The sequence below is a fragment of the Heterodontus francisci genome, chromosome 11 (genome assembly GCF_036365525.1).
Source record: "Heterodontus francisci isolate sHetFra1 chromosome 11, sHetFra1.hap1, whole genome shotgun sequence".
Classification (NCBI taxonomy): domain Eukaryota; kingdom Metazoa; phylum Chordata; class Chondrichthyes; order Heterodontiformes; family Heterodontidae; genus Heterodontus; species Heterodontus francisci.
In genome coordinates, this window is record NC_090381.1 from 94,103,973 (window position 1) to 94,119,164 (window position 15,192).

General features: G+C 45.9%; 1 protein-coding gene across 2 annotated transcripts in view; it reads right to left on the reverse strand.

Moving 5' to 3' along the window:
• LOC137375396 (F-box only protein 36-like) overlaps positions 1 to 15,192 on the reverse strand; it is a 99,630-nt gene that overhangs the window by 16,071 nt on the left and 68,367 nt on the right. For both annotated transcript variants that reach the window (XM_068042554.1, XM_068042556.1), the window contains one exon: positions 10,082 to 10,190. In XM_068042554.1, coding sequence (XP_067898655.1) covers positions 10,082 to 10,190 — 109 coding nt within the window. The remainder of the gene's footprint in view (positions 1 to 10,081; positions 10,191 to 15,192) is intronic.

Genomic DNA, 15,192 nt, shown 5'->3' on the forward strand with positions numbered 1-15,192 from the left:
TTACAGCCACTAGGGTAGCACTGTGTAGCAGCGGAATGGAAAGTTTGGGAATTGTGGAGCAGAGGTAGTCTGCTGATGAAATTTTAGTTGTTTTAGAACACCAATGGCTTGTTCCATGACATACATGGTGGCAGCAGGGTTCTCATTATCCATGTGTGGTTGGGTGGTGGAGGGATGTCGAGCCAGGTGTCGAACGGGCTGCCCTTGCCACCTAGCAGCCAACCTTTGGATCAAATGTGGTGGGTACAGGCGACTGCCGCAAGATGAAAGCAATGTGGCTGCTGCAAGGATAGCGGGAATTCACCGACATGATGTTCTGCACACGGTCACACACCAGCTACATGCTCAAGGAGTGGTAGCCCTTGTGGTTGCAGTTCATCTCCCCATTAATATTTAGGATTTGCAGAGCCACGTACATGCAGTCCTTGCACCATTGGTAATCCTGCAAGTCTGGCAAAGCCACGTAACAGCTCCACCTGCTTCTCTCTGACAAGAAAGTTCCTTCACTGTCGCTGGGTCAAAATCCTGGAACTCCATAACAGAATTATGGGTGTGCCTACACCCCAAAGACTGCAGCGATTCAAGAAGGCAGCTCACCACCACCTTCTCAAGGGCAATCAGGGATGGGCAATAAGTGCTGGCCTAGCCAGTGACACCACATCCCACGAACCAATAAAAAAAGTTCCCTCTCCTGGCATACAGGGCCTCTGCCACCTCCCTGATGCCATGATGCATGGCAAACTGAGATGTCGGCAATGTCGCCTGCTCCCACCTGGAAGAATACACTGGCATAGAAATGGAGGGCCATGGAGATCTTCACGGAGTTGGCAGCACTGTCCACACCATGCTATGCAGCTGTGTAGAATGGCCTTCTATTGACAGCCCATCTCCTCCTCCCTCTACTCCTTGTGCTCCATGTCCCTGTCATGCTGCAGCTGAAGAGGGACCGCAACTATAGCCCCCATTAGCGAAAGCAGGTTTTCTGCTGACAGGCCTACAAACCCCTCTGATCTCCTCATCAAAGTCCGGCACCACTCCCTGCTGAATCCAAAAACATTTCCAAATTCCTTCAACAACACTGAACACATTACTTCCACTTACCCTGCAGCAGCAAAAGAAAATCAAAAGCATCTCACCTGAAGTCCATGCGATCCTTTTAAAAGTGCTAATGGGGGGTTCCTTGTATAGTTGAACACATGATCAGCTGGGCATGCTTAAAAATGAGCAACTGCAACAACAACTTCTTTTATATAGCATCTTTAATAAAATAGTAATAAAACATCCCAAGGTGCTTCACAGGAGGCTTATAAAGCAAAATCTGGCACTGAGCCACACAAGGAGCTATTAGGGCAGATAACCAAAAGCTTGGTAAAAGAGGTCAGTTTTAAAGAGAGTCTTAAAGGAGGAAATAGAAGTAGAGAGGTGGAGAGGCTTACGGAGGGTATTCTGGAGCTTAGAGCCTAGGCAATTGCAGGGATGGCCACCAATGATAGAGTAATTAAAATCAGGGATGCTCAAGAGGAAGATAGATATCCTGGAGGGGCAGGCTAGAGGAGATTACAGAGACAGGGAGGGGTGAGGCCATAGAGGGATTTGAAAACAAGGATGAAAATTTAAAATATCGAGGTGTTGCTTAATAGGACGTCAATACAGGTCAGGGAGCACAGGGGTGATGGGTGTGAGTGCAAGTAAGGACAAGGGCAGCAAGGATTTGGATGACATCAAGTTTATGGAGAGTAGAATGTGGGAGACCAGCCAGGAGTGTGTTAAAATAGTCAAGTCTAGAGGTAACAAAGGCAAGGATGAGTTTCAGACAGATGAGCTGGGTGGGGGTGGGGTGGGGTGGGGGGGGGGGGAGGGGCAGGGGGGGTGGCGGAGTCAGGCGATGCTATGGAGGTGGAAATAGGTGTTCTTTGTGATGGCACGGATATGTGGTTGAAAACTCATCTTGTGGTTATATGACTCCAAGGTTGCGAGTAATCTGGTTCAGTCTCAGACAATTGCCAGGGAAAGGGATGGAGTTGGTGGCTAGGAAATGGAGTTCGTACATTGGCTTTGGTCTTCCCAATATTTAGTTGGAAGAAAGTTTTTGTCATCCAGTACTGGACGTCAGACAAGCAGTCTGATAATTTGCCAACCAAAGTTGATAAAGTGCTGGTGAGGTACAGCTGGGTGCTGTTAGTGTACATGTGAAAACTGACTGTGTTTTCAGACGATGTTGCTGAGGGACAGCATGTAAATGAGAAATAGGAGAGGGTCAAGGATAGATCCTTAGGGGAACACCAGGGTAATGGTGCAGGAGCGGGAAGAGATGCATTTGCAGGTTTTATTTTAATTCTTTCACTGGATGTGAGCATTGCTGGCAAGGCCAGCATTTGTTGCTTATTCCTAGTTGCCCTTGAGAAGGTGGTGGCAAGCTGCCTTCTTGAACCGCTGCAGTCTGGTGTAGGTACACCTACAGTGCTGTTAGGGAGTAAGTTCCAGGGTTTTCACCCAGCAACAGTGAAGGAATGGCGATTTAGTTCCAAGTCAGGATGGTGTGTGACTTGGAAGTGATGGTGTTCCCATGTGCCTGCTGCCCTTGTCTTTCTAAGTGGTAGAGGTTGCAGGTTTGGAGGCTTGGCGAGTTGCTGCAGTGCATCATGTACATAGTACACACAGCTGCTAGTGTGCGCCGGTGGCAGAAGGAGTGAATGTTTAAGATGGGGATGAAGTATTGATCAAGTGGGCTGCTTTGTCCTGGATGGTGTTGAGCTTTGAGTGTTGTTGGAGATGTACCCATCCAGGCAAGTGGAGAGTATTTCAACACACTCCTGACTTGTGCCTTGTAGATGGTGGACTTTGGGAAGTCAGGAGGTGAATTACTTGTTACAGAATTCCCAGCATCTGACCTGATCTTGCAGCCACAGTATTTATATGGCTGCTCCAGTTCCGTTTCTGGTCAATGGTAACCCCCAAGATGATGATGTTGGGGGATTCAGTAATGGTAATGCTGTTGAATGTCAAAGGGGGATGGTTAGATTCTCTCTCGTTGGAGATGGCCATTGCCTTGCACTTGTATGGCATGAATGTTACTTGCAGTTGCTTCTCTGACTACAATTTGATAGATAAGAATAGAACCAGGCAAGTGCATTCCCACCCATCTGGACGTCGTGGAGAGGCTTTGGAGGAGAATGATGTGGCAAAGGCTGCAGACAGGTCGAGAAGGATAAGAAGAACCTGTGGAGGTCCAGAGTGGGGGATTCAATTACTAGGGGTCACGAGTTCAAATTGAGAGGGGAAAAGTTTAGGGGGGATATGCGTGGAAAGTTCTTTACGCAGAGGGTGGTGGGTGCCTGGAACGCATTGCCAGCGGAGGTGGTAGACGCGGGCACGATAGCGGCTTTTAAGATGTATCTAGACAGACACATGAATGGGCAGGAAGCAAAGAGATACAGACCCTTAGAAAATAGGAGACAGGTTTAGATAGAGGATCTGGATCGGCGCAGGCTTGGAGGGCCGAAGGGCCTGGTCCTGTGCTGTAATTTTCTTTGTTCTTTGTTCAAATTGGCAGATTGGACACCTAATCAGCATTACTTTTGGGCCTCCTTATCTCGAGAGACAATGGATATGCGCCTGGAGGTGGTCAGTGGTTTGTGAAGCAGCGCCTGGAGTGGCTATAAAGGCCAATTCTGGAGTGACAGGCTCTTCCACAGGTGCTGCAGAGAAATTTGTTTGTTGGGGCTGTTGCACAGTTGGCTCTCCCCTTGCGCCTCTGTCTTTTTTCCTGCCAACTACTAAGTCTCTTCGACTCGCCACAATTTAGCCCTGTCTTTATGGCTGCCCGCCAGCTCTGGCGAATGCTGGCAACTGACTCCCACGACTTGTGATCAATGTCACACGATTTCATGTCGCGTTTGCAGACGTCTTTATAACGGAGACATGGACGGCCGGTGGGTCTGATACCAGTGGCGAGCTCGCTGTACAATGTGTCTTTGGGGATCCTGCCATCTTCCATGCGGCTCACATGGCCAAGCCATCTCAAGCGCCGCTGACTCAGTAGTGTGTATAAGCTGGGGGTGTTGGCCGCTTCAAGGACTTCTGTGTTGGAGATATAGTCCTGCCACCTGATGCCAAGTATTCTCCGAAGGCAGCGAAGATGGAATGAATTGAGACGTCGCTCTTGGCTGGCATACGTTGTCCAGGCCTCGCTGCCGTAGAGCAAGGTACTGAGGACACAGGCCTGATACACTCGGACTTTTGTGTTCCGTGTCAGTGCGCCATTTTCCCACACTCTCTTGGCCAGTCTGGACATAGCAGTGGAAGCCTTACCCATGCGCTTGTTGATTTCTGCATCTAGAGACAGGTTACTGGTGATAGTTGAGCCTAGGTAGGTGAACTCTTGAACCACTTCCAGAGCGTGGTCGCCAATATTGATGGATGGAGCATTTCTGACATCCTGCCCCATGATGTTCGTTTTCTTGAGGCTGATGGTTAGGCCAAATTCATTGCAGGCAGACGCAAACCTGTCGATGAGACTCTGCAGGCATTCTTCAGTGTGAGATGTTAAAGCAGCATCGTCAGCAAAGAGGAGTTCTCTGATGAGGACTTTCCGTACTTTGGACTTCGCTCTTAGACGGGCAAGGTTGAACAACCTGCCCCCTGATCTTGTGTGGAGGAAAATTCCTTCTTCAGAGGATTTGAACGCATGTGAAAGCAGCAGGGAGAAGAAAATCCCAAAAAGTGTGGGTGCGAGAACACAGCCCTGTTTCACACCACTCAGGATAGGAAAGGGCTCTGATGAGGAGCCACCATGTTGAATTGTGCCTTTCATATTGTCATATTAGATGCTGTATTATGTCACAATTTGCCCACTCTGCATGCTTCTGTCACACAGACGGCACTCCCGCACCCTTACAATCATGGCATGCCACATAGGCCACACTGGAAATGGCGGGAAGCAGTACGGCTGCCACTTTATGAGTTCCAGGCTACCGTAACACCAGCAAAAGTGGTGCTGCATAGCCGAATTTTGCGGCCTTAAAGTTCCACAGATGAACCCTTTATCAACAAATATGCTTCATGCTTTTCATGGTTGTCACAATTCAACAAGTATGTTTCATGCTTTTCATGGTTGTCACAAGATTTGATTGTGCTTGTACTTGGCAGAGTGCACTGATTGAAACTGACAATATTTCGGGTCATCTTCGAAAATCCATCTGTATGCGAGAATGGCAATTATCAGATTTAAAAAATCAAATCTTTCTAGGGCGGCACAGTGGCGCAGTGGTTAGCACCGCAGCCTCACAGCTCCAGCGACCCGGGTTCAATTCTGGGTACTGCCTGTGTGGAATTTGCAAGTTCTCCCTGTGTCTGCGTGGGTTTCCTCCGGGTGCTCTGGTTTTCTCCCACATGCCAATAGACTTGCAGGTTGGTAGGTTAATTGGCCTTTATAAATTGCCCCTAGTATAGGTAGGTGGTAGGGAAATATAGGGACAGGTGGGGATGTGGTAGGAATATGGAATTAGTGTTCTTTTGGGCCTCCTTATCTCGAGAGACAATGGATACGCGCCTGGAGGTGGTCAGTGGTTTGTGAAGCAGCGCCTGGAGTGGCTATAAAGGCCAATTCTGGAGTGACAGGCTCTTCCACAGGTGCTGCAGAGAAATTTGTTTGTTGGGGCTGTTGCACAGTTGGCTCTCCCCTTGCGCCTCTGTCTTTTTTCCTGCCAACTACTAAGTCTCTTCGACTCGCCACAATTTAGCCCTGTCTTTATGGCTGCCCGCCAGCTCTGGCGAATGCTGGCGAATGTAGGATTAGTATAAATGGGGGGTTGATGGTCGGCACAGACTCGGTGGGCCGAAGGGCCTGTTTCAGTGTTGTATCTCTAAACTAAACTAAACTAAAAGCCAGTGTAAAAAGTTTCAATCGTTAGCACTGTATCTACATAGATTGATTTGTTTTGTGGTGCAAAGAAAGCATGCAATTAGTCTCGTTTAAACAAACTGTTCGATCACTGAACACTATTAGATGAACAATGTATATATCCTCTGAAAATGCTCCAGTAACATTCAAGAAAGGGGAGTACTATCAAAAAGGCCTAGACAAGGACTTTCTATCTTTGCTTGAAGGACATACTCAGTAACATCAATGAGAATTCCTGTAGAATAGTTCATTAAACAATTAAGTCATGACGTGAGCCCATTTTGTGGCAGTTTTGATAATATATACAGTGAGGGTAAATTTTGCAAGGTCCAACTGGTAGCATGTGGCCTTGCAAAGTTCACCTTTATATGGCTATGTCTTGGTTTTTGTAGCAGAGTGTGAATGCAATCCACCCATGTCCTACATAACAGGAAAAATGAGGAAGAAGTTTGAATATCAGGAGAACTGCCAAGGAAAGTATGAATACCGGTGACTGACAATACCCTCCATCACACTGCAGAGCCACTAATCTTGAACATTTATGAGAGCTAATTTAAATGATGTGACTGATGATGTGTACAGAGGTCGGTGTGGTCAATATTCTGGTTCCAGCAGCTCTTACAGCTGCATTTTTACTGGATCTCAAAACAAAAATGGTGGGAATAGAATGGCCCAACTCAGCAATCAGACATAGACAGTGCTGAGGGAGTAAAAGATGACCCTATTTGGAGATGCAGACTACTCTGCAATAAAAAGTACCCCCCAAAGTAACATGAATGGAGGTGATAAATATGTAAATTCAGTCTCACCTGTGGCTCCAACCTGGGATCACATGAGAAAACAAGTTGTTGGCTTGAACAAGGTTTCCATTATTAAGTGTGGAAAGATGTGGCAACATCTGAGAAGGCTGTATTGCGAAGCATCTTTATTGCTCTTCATTATAAACTGAGAGAGAATACAGTGCAGTTTGCCAAATGTTTCTATCCAAAAGGTACAGGCAAACTCATGTTCTTCCATTCTTGTGCATGTTGCCAAATCAAAGTGCTAGCCATGTACACATTAAATGTGGCAAGCAACAAATACCAAGTATTATATCAGCACCAGGCTTGTTACTATTGCATATTAAGTGACTCATAATATGTAGGTGTCCTGAATATGTTCCTTTTCTCAATATGTACCAGCTCGTATTATAAGACTGCATTTAACAAGAAGTACCACATGTGACCAGGAGGTGGTCACCAATGCAGGAACCATTAATTCATAATATACATGACCCTCTTCTCATAATGAGGAAGGGTGAGGCCTCCTCAAAGCTCACAGCTAGTATTGGTTTTCATTCCTTATTTACTCAATACTCCATTGCCTGTAAAGTGCTTTGAGACGTTTGGTGGTTGTGAAAGGTGCTATGTAAATGCAAGACTTTTTTTTCAGTCATTCACACATAGAGAAACAGAGCAACATATCAGACAATACTATTTTGCCATGTGAAGCAATATTTCAATGAGTGTCTTATTGCAAGCATGGTACAGTATGTCCTTCTGCTCTTTTAGATTTAAAAAATGCAGAGATAGATACTACAAATTTCAAGTCTGCCGTGGACAATCAGAGTTAAATGTCATTGATCTTTCCCATAAGTGGATCTTACGTCACTGATAATTGAGAGTTTACTTCCATTGCTCAATATTTAAACATATGACAGTGTGATCCTGCGGAGGGGAAGTGTTACATGGAGATTATCTTATCGTATACAACCTTGTTACTCTTGTCAAGCCATTGAAGTGTTTTCTACATCGAATCCAGGTCCCCGTGGTGATGCTCCTTGAAGTGACCATCTCTGCCACCCCCTTCCTGGCCCAGTGGATGAACATTTTGAAAATCTTCCTACTGCTGGGAAATAGAACATCCCTCTTTGCCATCACCTCTTCCTATAAGATCTCCAGGGAGGCATCACAGAACGTGGGGGCCGCTTTAAAGCACATTGGAGAGAATTTTCACTTTCCAGTAGTATCACAGACCAATCTGGCAGCAGTGGATGCAAACTCTCTTTAAGAGGTGCTTTACAACCAGATGAGAAAGAGGTCTAGGGTTCCCTTTCAGCCTTCACTTGGCCTTACTGTAACAGAATTTTATTTTTAAATAAACTGTGTTTGTAGCTCCCCTTGGTGAACCCCTTGTTCACCGCTTTCCAATTATAAAGCAAAGAAATGAGCACAAACAGGCTTTCTTAGGATTAAAGAAGAAAGGTGAAATTTTATTAAACTTAAACTCTAATTCAGTTGACGCCTACGGATACACGATGTGCCCACGCTAGCATGCATACATGATATACACATGCAAATAGAGACAGAAAAGAGAAGAAAAATAAAGTGGAAAGGTAAACTGTAAACTTTGACCCTCGCCCCTTAAACCTATGTCCCCTAATAACTGACTCTCCCACCCTGGGAAAAAGCTTCTGACTATCCACTCTGTCCATGCCACTTATAACTTTGTAAACCTCTATCATGTCGCCCCTCCACCTCCGTCGTTCCAGTGAAAACAATCCGAGTTTATCCAACCTCTCCTCATAGCTAATGCCCTCCAGACCAGGCAACATCCTGGTAAACCTCTTCTGTACCCTCTCCGAATCCTCCATGTCCTTCTGGTAGTGTGGCGACCAGAATTGCACGCAATATCCCAAGTGTGGCCTAACTAAAGTTCTGTACAGCTGCAGCATGACTTGCCAATTTTTATACTCTATGCCCCGACCGATGAAGGCAAGCATGCCGTATGCCAGCTTGACTACCTTATCCACCTGTGTTGCCACTTTTAGTGACCTGTGGACCTATACGCCCAGATCTCTCTGCCTGTCAATACTCCTAAGGGTTCTGCCATTTACTGTATACTTCCCACCTGTATTAGATCTTCCAAAATGCATTACCTCACATTTGTCCGGATTAAACTCCATCTGCCATTTCTCCGCCCAAGTCTCCAACCGATCTATATCCTGCTGTATCCTCTGACAATCCTCATCACTATCCGCAACTCCACCAACCTTTGTGTCGTCCGCAAACTTACTAATCAGACCAGCTACATTTTCCTCCAAATCATTTATATAAACTACCAACAGCAAAGGTCCAGCACTGATCCCTGCAGAACACCACTAGTCACAGCCCTCCATTCAGAAAAGCACCCTTCCACTGCTACCCTCTGTCTTCTATGACCAAGCCAGTTCTGTATCCATCTTGCCAGCTCACCTCTGATCCCGTGTGACTTCACCTTTTGTACCAGTCTGCCATGAGGGACCTTGTCAAAGACTTTACTGAAGTCCATATAGATAACATCCACTGCCCTTCCTTCATCAATCATCTTTGTCACTTCCTCAAAAAACTCAATCAAGTTAGTGAGACACGACCTCCCCTTCACAAAACCATGCTGCCTCTCGCTAATAAGTTCGTTTGTTTCCAAATGGGAGTAAATCCTGTCCCGAAGAATCCTCTCTAATAATTTCCCTACCACTGACGTAAGGCTCACCGGCCTATAATTTCCTGGATTATCCTTGCTACCCTTCTTAAACAAAGGAACAACATTGGCTATTCTCCAGTCCTCTGGGACCTCATCTGTAGCCAATGAGGATACAAAGATTTCTGTCAAGGCCCCAGCAATTTCTTCCCTTGCCTCCCTCAGTATTCTGGGGTAGATCCCATCAGGCCCTTGGGACTTATCTACCTTAATGCTTTGCAAGACGCCCAACACCTCCTCCTTTTTGATAACGACATGACCCAGACTATCTACACTCCCTTCCCTAGACTCATCATCCACCAAGTCCTTCTCTTTGGTGAATACTGATGAGCAAAGTACACACTCGGAGTTAAGATCCTGAGCCCTTCATTTTGCAACTGGGTAATGGAAGACAAGATTTCATTTAACTCTACCCATTTCAAAACTTTTATCCAAAAAAAACCCTTATTTTTCATATAAATTAAACTGCTAATGGTACCAATTGATTATGAACTATCATAGATTAATCAAGGAAATGTAATCCTGGTGCAGTAATAGGATGGTGGCAATTACGAGAGTAAAAGCGAGTGATTACAAGTTGTGTGCGTCTGTGTGTACCCTGTAACTTTAATTGTTTCCCTCTACTCACCTTACAAAATTTGCAACAAATGTATCTTACCCAGTCACCATAAACTCGCTTACCTTGTAAAGTTAAATCATCCAAGAAATCCTGGTAAGAATTCTTTTCTTCACCAGGATACACATTTCGAAATTCACTTCGAAGAGAAATTTTCCACCATCTCCAGATTACCTGTGGTCAGATGGAATTACAGGCTGTCAGAACATTAAGTTCACTTACACTGAGAGAAAAACAAAAGCTTTTACTTTCTTCTCCCTTACAAATTTGGCAACCAATTTTGGTGAAGTTGAAATTGAAAAATCTAATAAATCAATACCAGACTCTAATAAATTTTCATTTTACAAAATTTCAAATAGTGGAACCATAGAAAAGTTACAGCACAGAAAGAGGCCATTCAGCCCATCGTGTCTGCGCCGGCTGAAAAAACTAGCCATCCATCCTAATCCCACCTTCCAGCATCTGGTCTGTAGTCTTGCAGGTTACAGCACTTCAGGCGCAGGTCCAGGTACCTTTTAAATGAATTGAGGGTTTCTGCCTCCACCACCGATCCAGGCAGCGAATTCCAGACACCCACCACCCACTGGGTGAAAATGTTTTACCTCATGTCCCCTCTAATCCTTCTACCAATCACCTTATATCTGTGCCCCCAGTAATTGACCTCTCCGCTAAGAGAAACAGGTCCTTCCCATCTACTCTATCTAGGCCCCTCATAATTTTGAACACCTCAATTAAGTCACCCCTCAGTCGCCTCTGTTCTGAAGAAAACAACCCTAGCCCATCCAATCTTTCCTCATAGCTGCAAGATTCCAGCCCTGGCAACAATCTTGTCAATCTCCACTGTACTCGCTCCAGAGCAATTACGTCCTTCCTGTAATGTGGTGACCAGAACTGTACGCAATACTCCAGCTGTGGCCTAACCAGCGTTTTATACAGTTCCAGCATTACATCCCTGCTTCTGAATTCTATATCTCGGCCAGTAAAGGAAAGCATTCCATATGCCTTTGTCACCACTTTATCTACCTGTCCTGCCACTTTCAGGGATCTGTGCACATGCACTCCAAGGTCTCTCACTTCTTCTACGTCTCTCAATATCCTCCCATTTATTGTGTATTCCCTTGCTTTGTTTGTCCACCCCAATTGCATTCCGTCACACTTGTCCAGATTGAATTGTCAAGTCTATTTCTTTTCTTACTGACATTCATAAATATCCAAAGGATCATGAATAGACACTGCAGGGATGAAATTCAACTTGAATGAGGATGGAAAATGGGTAGTAGTGAATCAGCTGCTCATTACACACCCTCCCTGATTTTCCTAATCATTGAAGAGATAAGTGGAAATTCTGATTAGACCCAGGAGTAACCAATTATCCTGAACATGGAATCACGAAGTTTAAGAGCTCAAAGCAAGGCCATTTGGCACAGTGGGATATTAACCCCCTCACGACAGGCAGGACAAGGATGGGGGTTAAAATTTCAAATTTGGGAAACTTGACTCCATCCAACCTGGCATGTACACACCTAGTGGCATTTTTATGGTGGCAATTTGCATGACGTGTCTTCACTTCATTGCAATATTTAAATCAGGATCCGATGCTGCAGTTGGGAGCCTGACTTAAATTTAAATTTATCGCTGGTCAGCAGGTTTCACAGGGCAGGAGGAAACTGATAGCAAAATGGAGATGGCAGCTGTCAGATCGAGCAGAGGTACTTTTTAATAGCAATATTTGTGAGCCAGGAGTGTTGCCCTGACCAGTCTGCCTATTGCAGCCTTTCCTTGCTGCTGCGATCAGCTGTTCCCCTCCTGTACCAAACCCGAATCTTTGCCTTCCACCCTTCTGAATGCCAAGCTACAACCCCCTCCCCCCTCCCCAAGCACTGATCTTTCCCGATTGTCAGAGATCGTCCCAGGAAGTGGCCTACTACCATGGCTTTCCTGCCAGCCTGTCAAGTTGGCTGGCTGCTGGAAAGATCATTAAATTCGGCAGGACCTCTGTGTTCCGGAATTTCCAGGCTTCACCTCCACAACCACATTCCCTCTCCACCAATATCGAAGCCAGTTTATTTGTTGCCTCTTTGATAGATCAATCTAAAATCAATTCCACTACCCTGCTTTGTTCATACAGTTCTGCATCTTTTTCAGTCTTCTTGGATCACTGAAAACAAACAGAACAAAGCTTGGAATGTCCAAACACCATTTGTATTTGCATTTAAGCAGTCTTTCAATGGTATCACTCAAAGAATACCAAGATTAGGCTTATTTACATTACAGGGCACAATAAAATATCCTGAAGAGAAACTAGTTAAATGACATTTAGCTACCACCTATTTCTAAAGTGCATGTCAGCTAGAGGCCTATTTAAACACTTGAAAGTAAGGCAGCATTCACTTCTGCAAGATTTTGATTTAGACTGATGGAGCAAGTATCTGCATCAATACAAGTCCCAGCCAAGCCTCTAGATTCTCCAGAGTTGCTTTCGAGGTCCTGTTAGAAGAAATGAGAGTAAGGAGGGATGTTCTCTTTCTCATTCATGGGAGGAGGATTCCTGAAGATCAAGTCCACCAGGCATGGAGACATTGCTAAAAGTGACTGCTCCAACAGCATCACCCTCAGGACCAGGATTCAGTGCAGCAAGTACTTCAATTGCCTCTAAAGAGTAGCAAGCATGAGTACATCTCTTCACTTCTCTGTCTCAGGCCCTTACCGCAGCAACAATTCCCTTCCTTCAAACAGACCCTTCAAAGCCAAACTATCATTCTCATTGCAAATACACATGACTCTTCCTTGCTCCCTTTACAGTAGTCACTAGCACCATTCTGTGCCCATTTGTTAACCTTTGCATAACCAATGTTTCTCATGACTCATTCCATGCTGCTTTCCAGTCAACATTTTCCCATCACAATTGGCTTTTGCTTCTTCTCTCTCTCTCTGGACCTGCACAACAAGCAGAAGCCCCACATATCTGCACTCTCCGTTGCAGACACTCACTAACTCTCACCCTCCTTGCAGGCTACAACAGCGCACAAGAGGGAGAGGAGTAAGACCTGGGAAGGACCACCCAACATAAGGAACTTCCCCGAGCTGGAGCAGCAAGAGGTGGAAATCAGCAGCCCCTGCAGAGTGGTCAGGATAGGAGATGTTAACGCTGTGAACTTCTATAAACTCGAGTCCCTGACTATTCATAAACCCCTTCATGTAATTCTGGAAAATGCAGCTTGACCCATATCAAAGTACATTGCTACTGTCTAGCTTCTTACTGCCATCCTAACACATGTCCCTTTTCTCCAGATCATTCTCAACATCCACAGCCAGCAGAAGATAACACCTCAGAGGGGGACAATGCTTCTGAGAAGGAACTGTCACAAGCTGCATCATTTTGAAGCTTCAGCACGGAGATCAGCAATGAGTTTGCATGTGATGAAACATCCAGCACTAGTGAGCAGCAGGTACTGGTGGTAGGGACAGTCCAGAAGGCAGCTGCCAGAGTGAGAGATCTTCTCTCAGATCTGCTGAGAAGATGAGGCATTCAGGGGCCCATCAATGAGAACACTGCTTCACACAAGCAGATAGAACAGATTTAAGATCTGCCAAGGTGTTTCACGACAATGGCAAAAAGGGTGGAGGATTCCACTTCCAGCCTGCGTGCTGTCATTTCTCAAGCCATTATCACTCTAGAGCCTACCTTGGGAGACTGCAGACTTCTCCAGGGATGCTGCAGCCAGGCCCTCAAGTCAATGTGCATAGCCTTTGCAGCTTTGGTGGATCTCAAAAGGCTAGCATGCAGACTCTGGGCTCGAATTTGTGCTCTGCCTTGAAGAAGCATTTTAAAAAATTCATTCATGGGATATGGGCGTCGCTGGCCAGGCCAGCATTTATTGCCCATCCCGAATTGCCCTTGAGAAGGTGGTGGTGAGCTGCCTTCTTGAACTGCTGCAGTCCATCTGGGGTAGGTACACCCACAGTGCTGTTAGAAAGGGAGTTCCAGGATTTTGACCCAGCAACAGTGAAGGAACGGCGATATAGTTCCAAGTCAGGATGGTGTGTGACTTGGAGGGGAACTTGCAGGTGGTGGTGTTCCCATGCATTTGCTGCCCTTGTCCTTCTAGTTAGTAGAGGTCACGGGTTTGGAAGGTGCTGTCTAAGGAGCCTTGGTGCATTGCTGCAGTGCACCTTGTAGATGGTACACACTGCTGCCACTGTGTGTCGGTGGTGGAGGGAGTGAATGTTTGTGGATGGGGTGCCAATGAAGCGGGCTGCTTTGCCCTGGATGGTGTCGAGCTTCTTGAGTGTTGTTGGAGCTGCACCCATCCAGGCAAGTGGAGAGTATTCCATCACACTCCTGACTTGTGCCTTGTAGATGATGGACAGGCTTTGGGGAGTCAGGAGGTGAGTTACTTGCCACAGGATTCCTAGCCTCTGACCTGCTCTTGTAGCCATGGTATTTATATGGCTACTCCAGTTCAGTTTCTGGTCAATGGTAGCCCCTAGGATGTTGATAGTGGGGGAATCAGTGATGGTAATGCCATTGAATGTCAAGGGGAAATGGTTAGATTCTCTCTTGTTGGAGATGGTCATTGCCTGGCTCTTGTGTGGTGCAAATGTTACTTGCCACTTATCAGCCCAAACCTGGATATTGTCCAGGTCTTGCTGCATTTCTACACGGACTGCATCAGTATCTGAGGAGTCACGAATGGTGCTGAACATTGTGCAATCATCAGCGAACATCCCCACTTCTGACCTTATGATTGAAGGAAGGTCATTGATGAAGCAGCTGAAGATGGTTGGGCCTAGGACACTACCTTGAGGAACTCCTGCAGTGATGTCCTAGAGCTCAGATGATTGACCTCCAACAACCACAACCATCTTCCTTTGCGTTAGGAATGACTCCAGCCAGCGGAGGGTTTTCCCCCTGATTCCCATTGACCTCAGTTGTGCTAGGGCTCCTTGATACCATACTCGGTCAATGCTGCCTTGATGTCAAGGGCAGTCACTCTCACCTCACCTCTTGAGTTCAGCTTTTTTGTCCATGTTTAAACCAAGGCTGTAATGAGGTCAGGAGCTGAGTGGCCCTGGCGGAACCCAAACTGAGCGTCATTGAGCAGGTTATTGCTAAGCAAGTGCCGCTTGATGGCACTGTTGATGACACCTTCCATCACTTTGCTGATGATTGAGA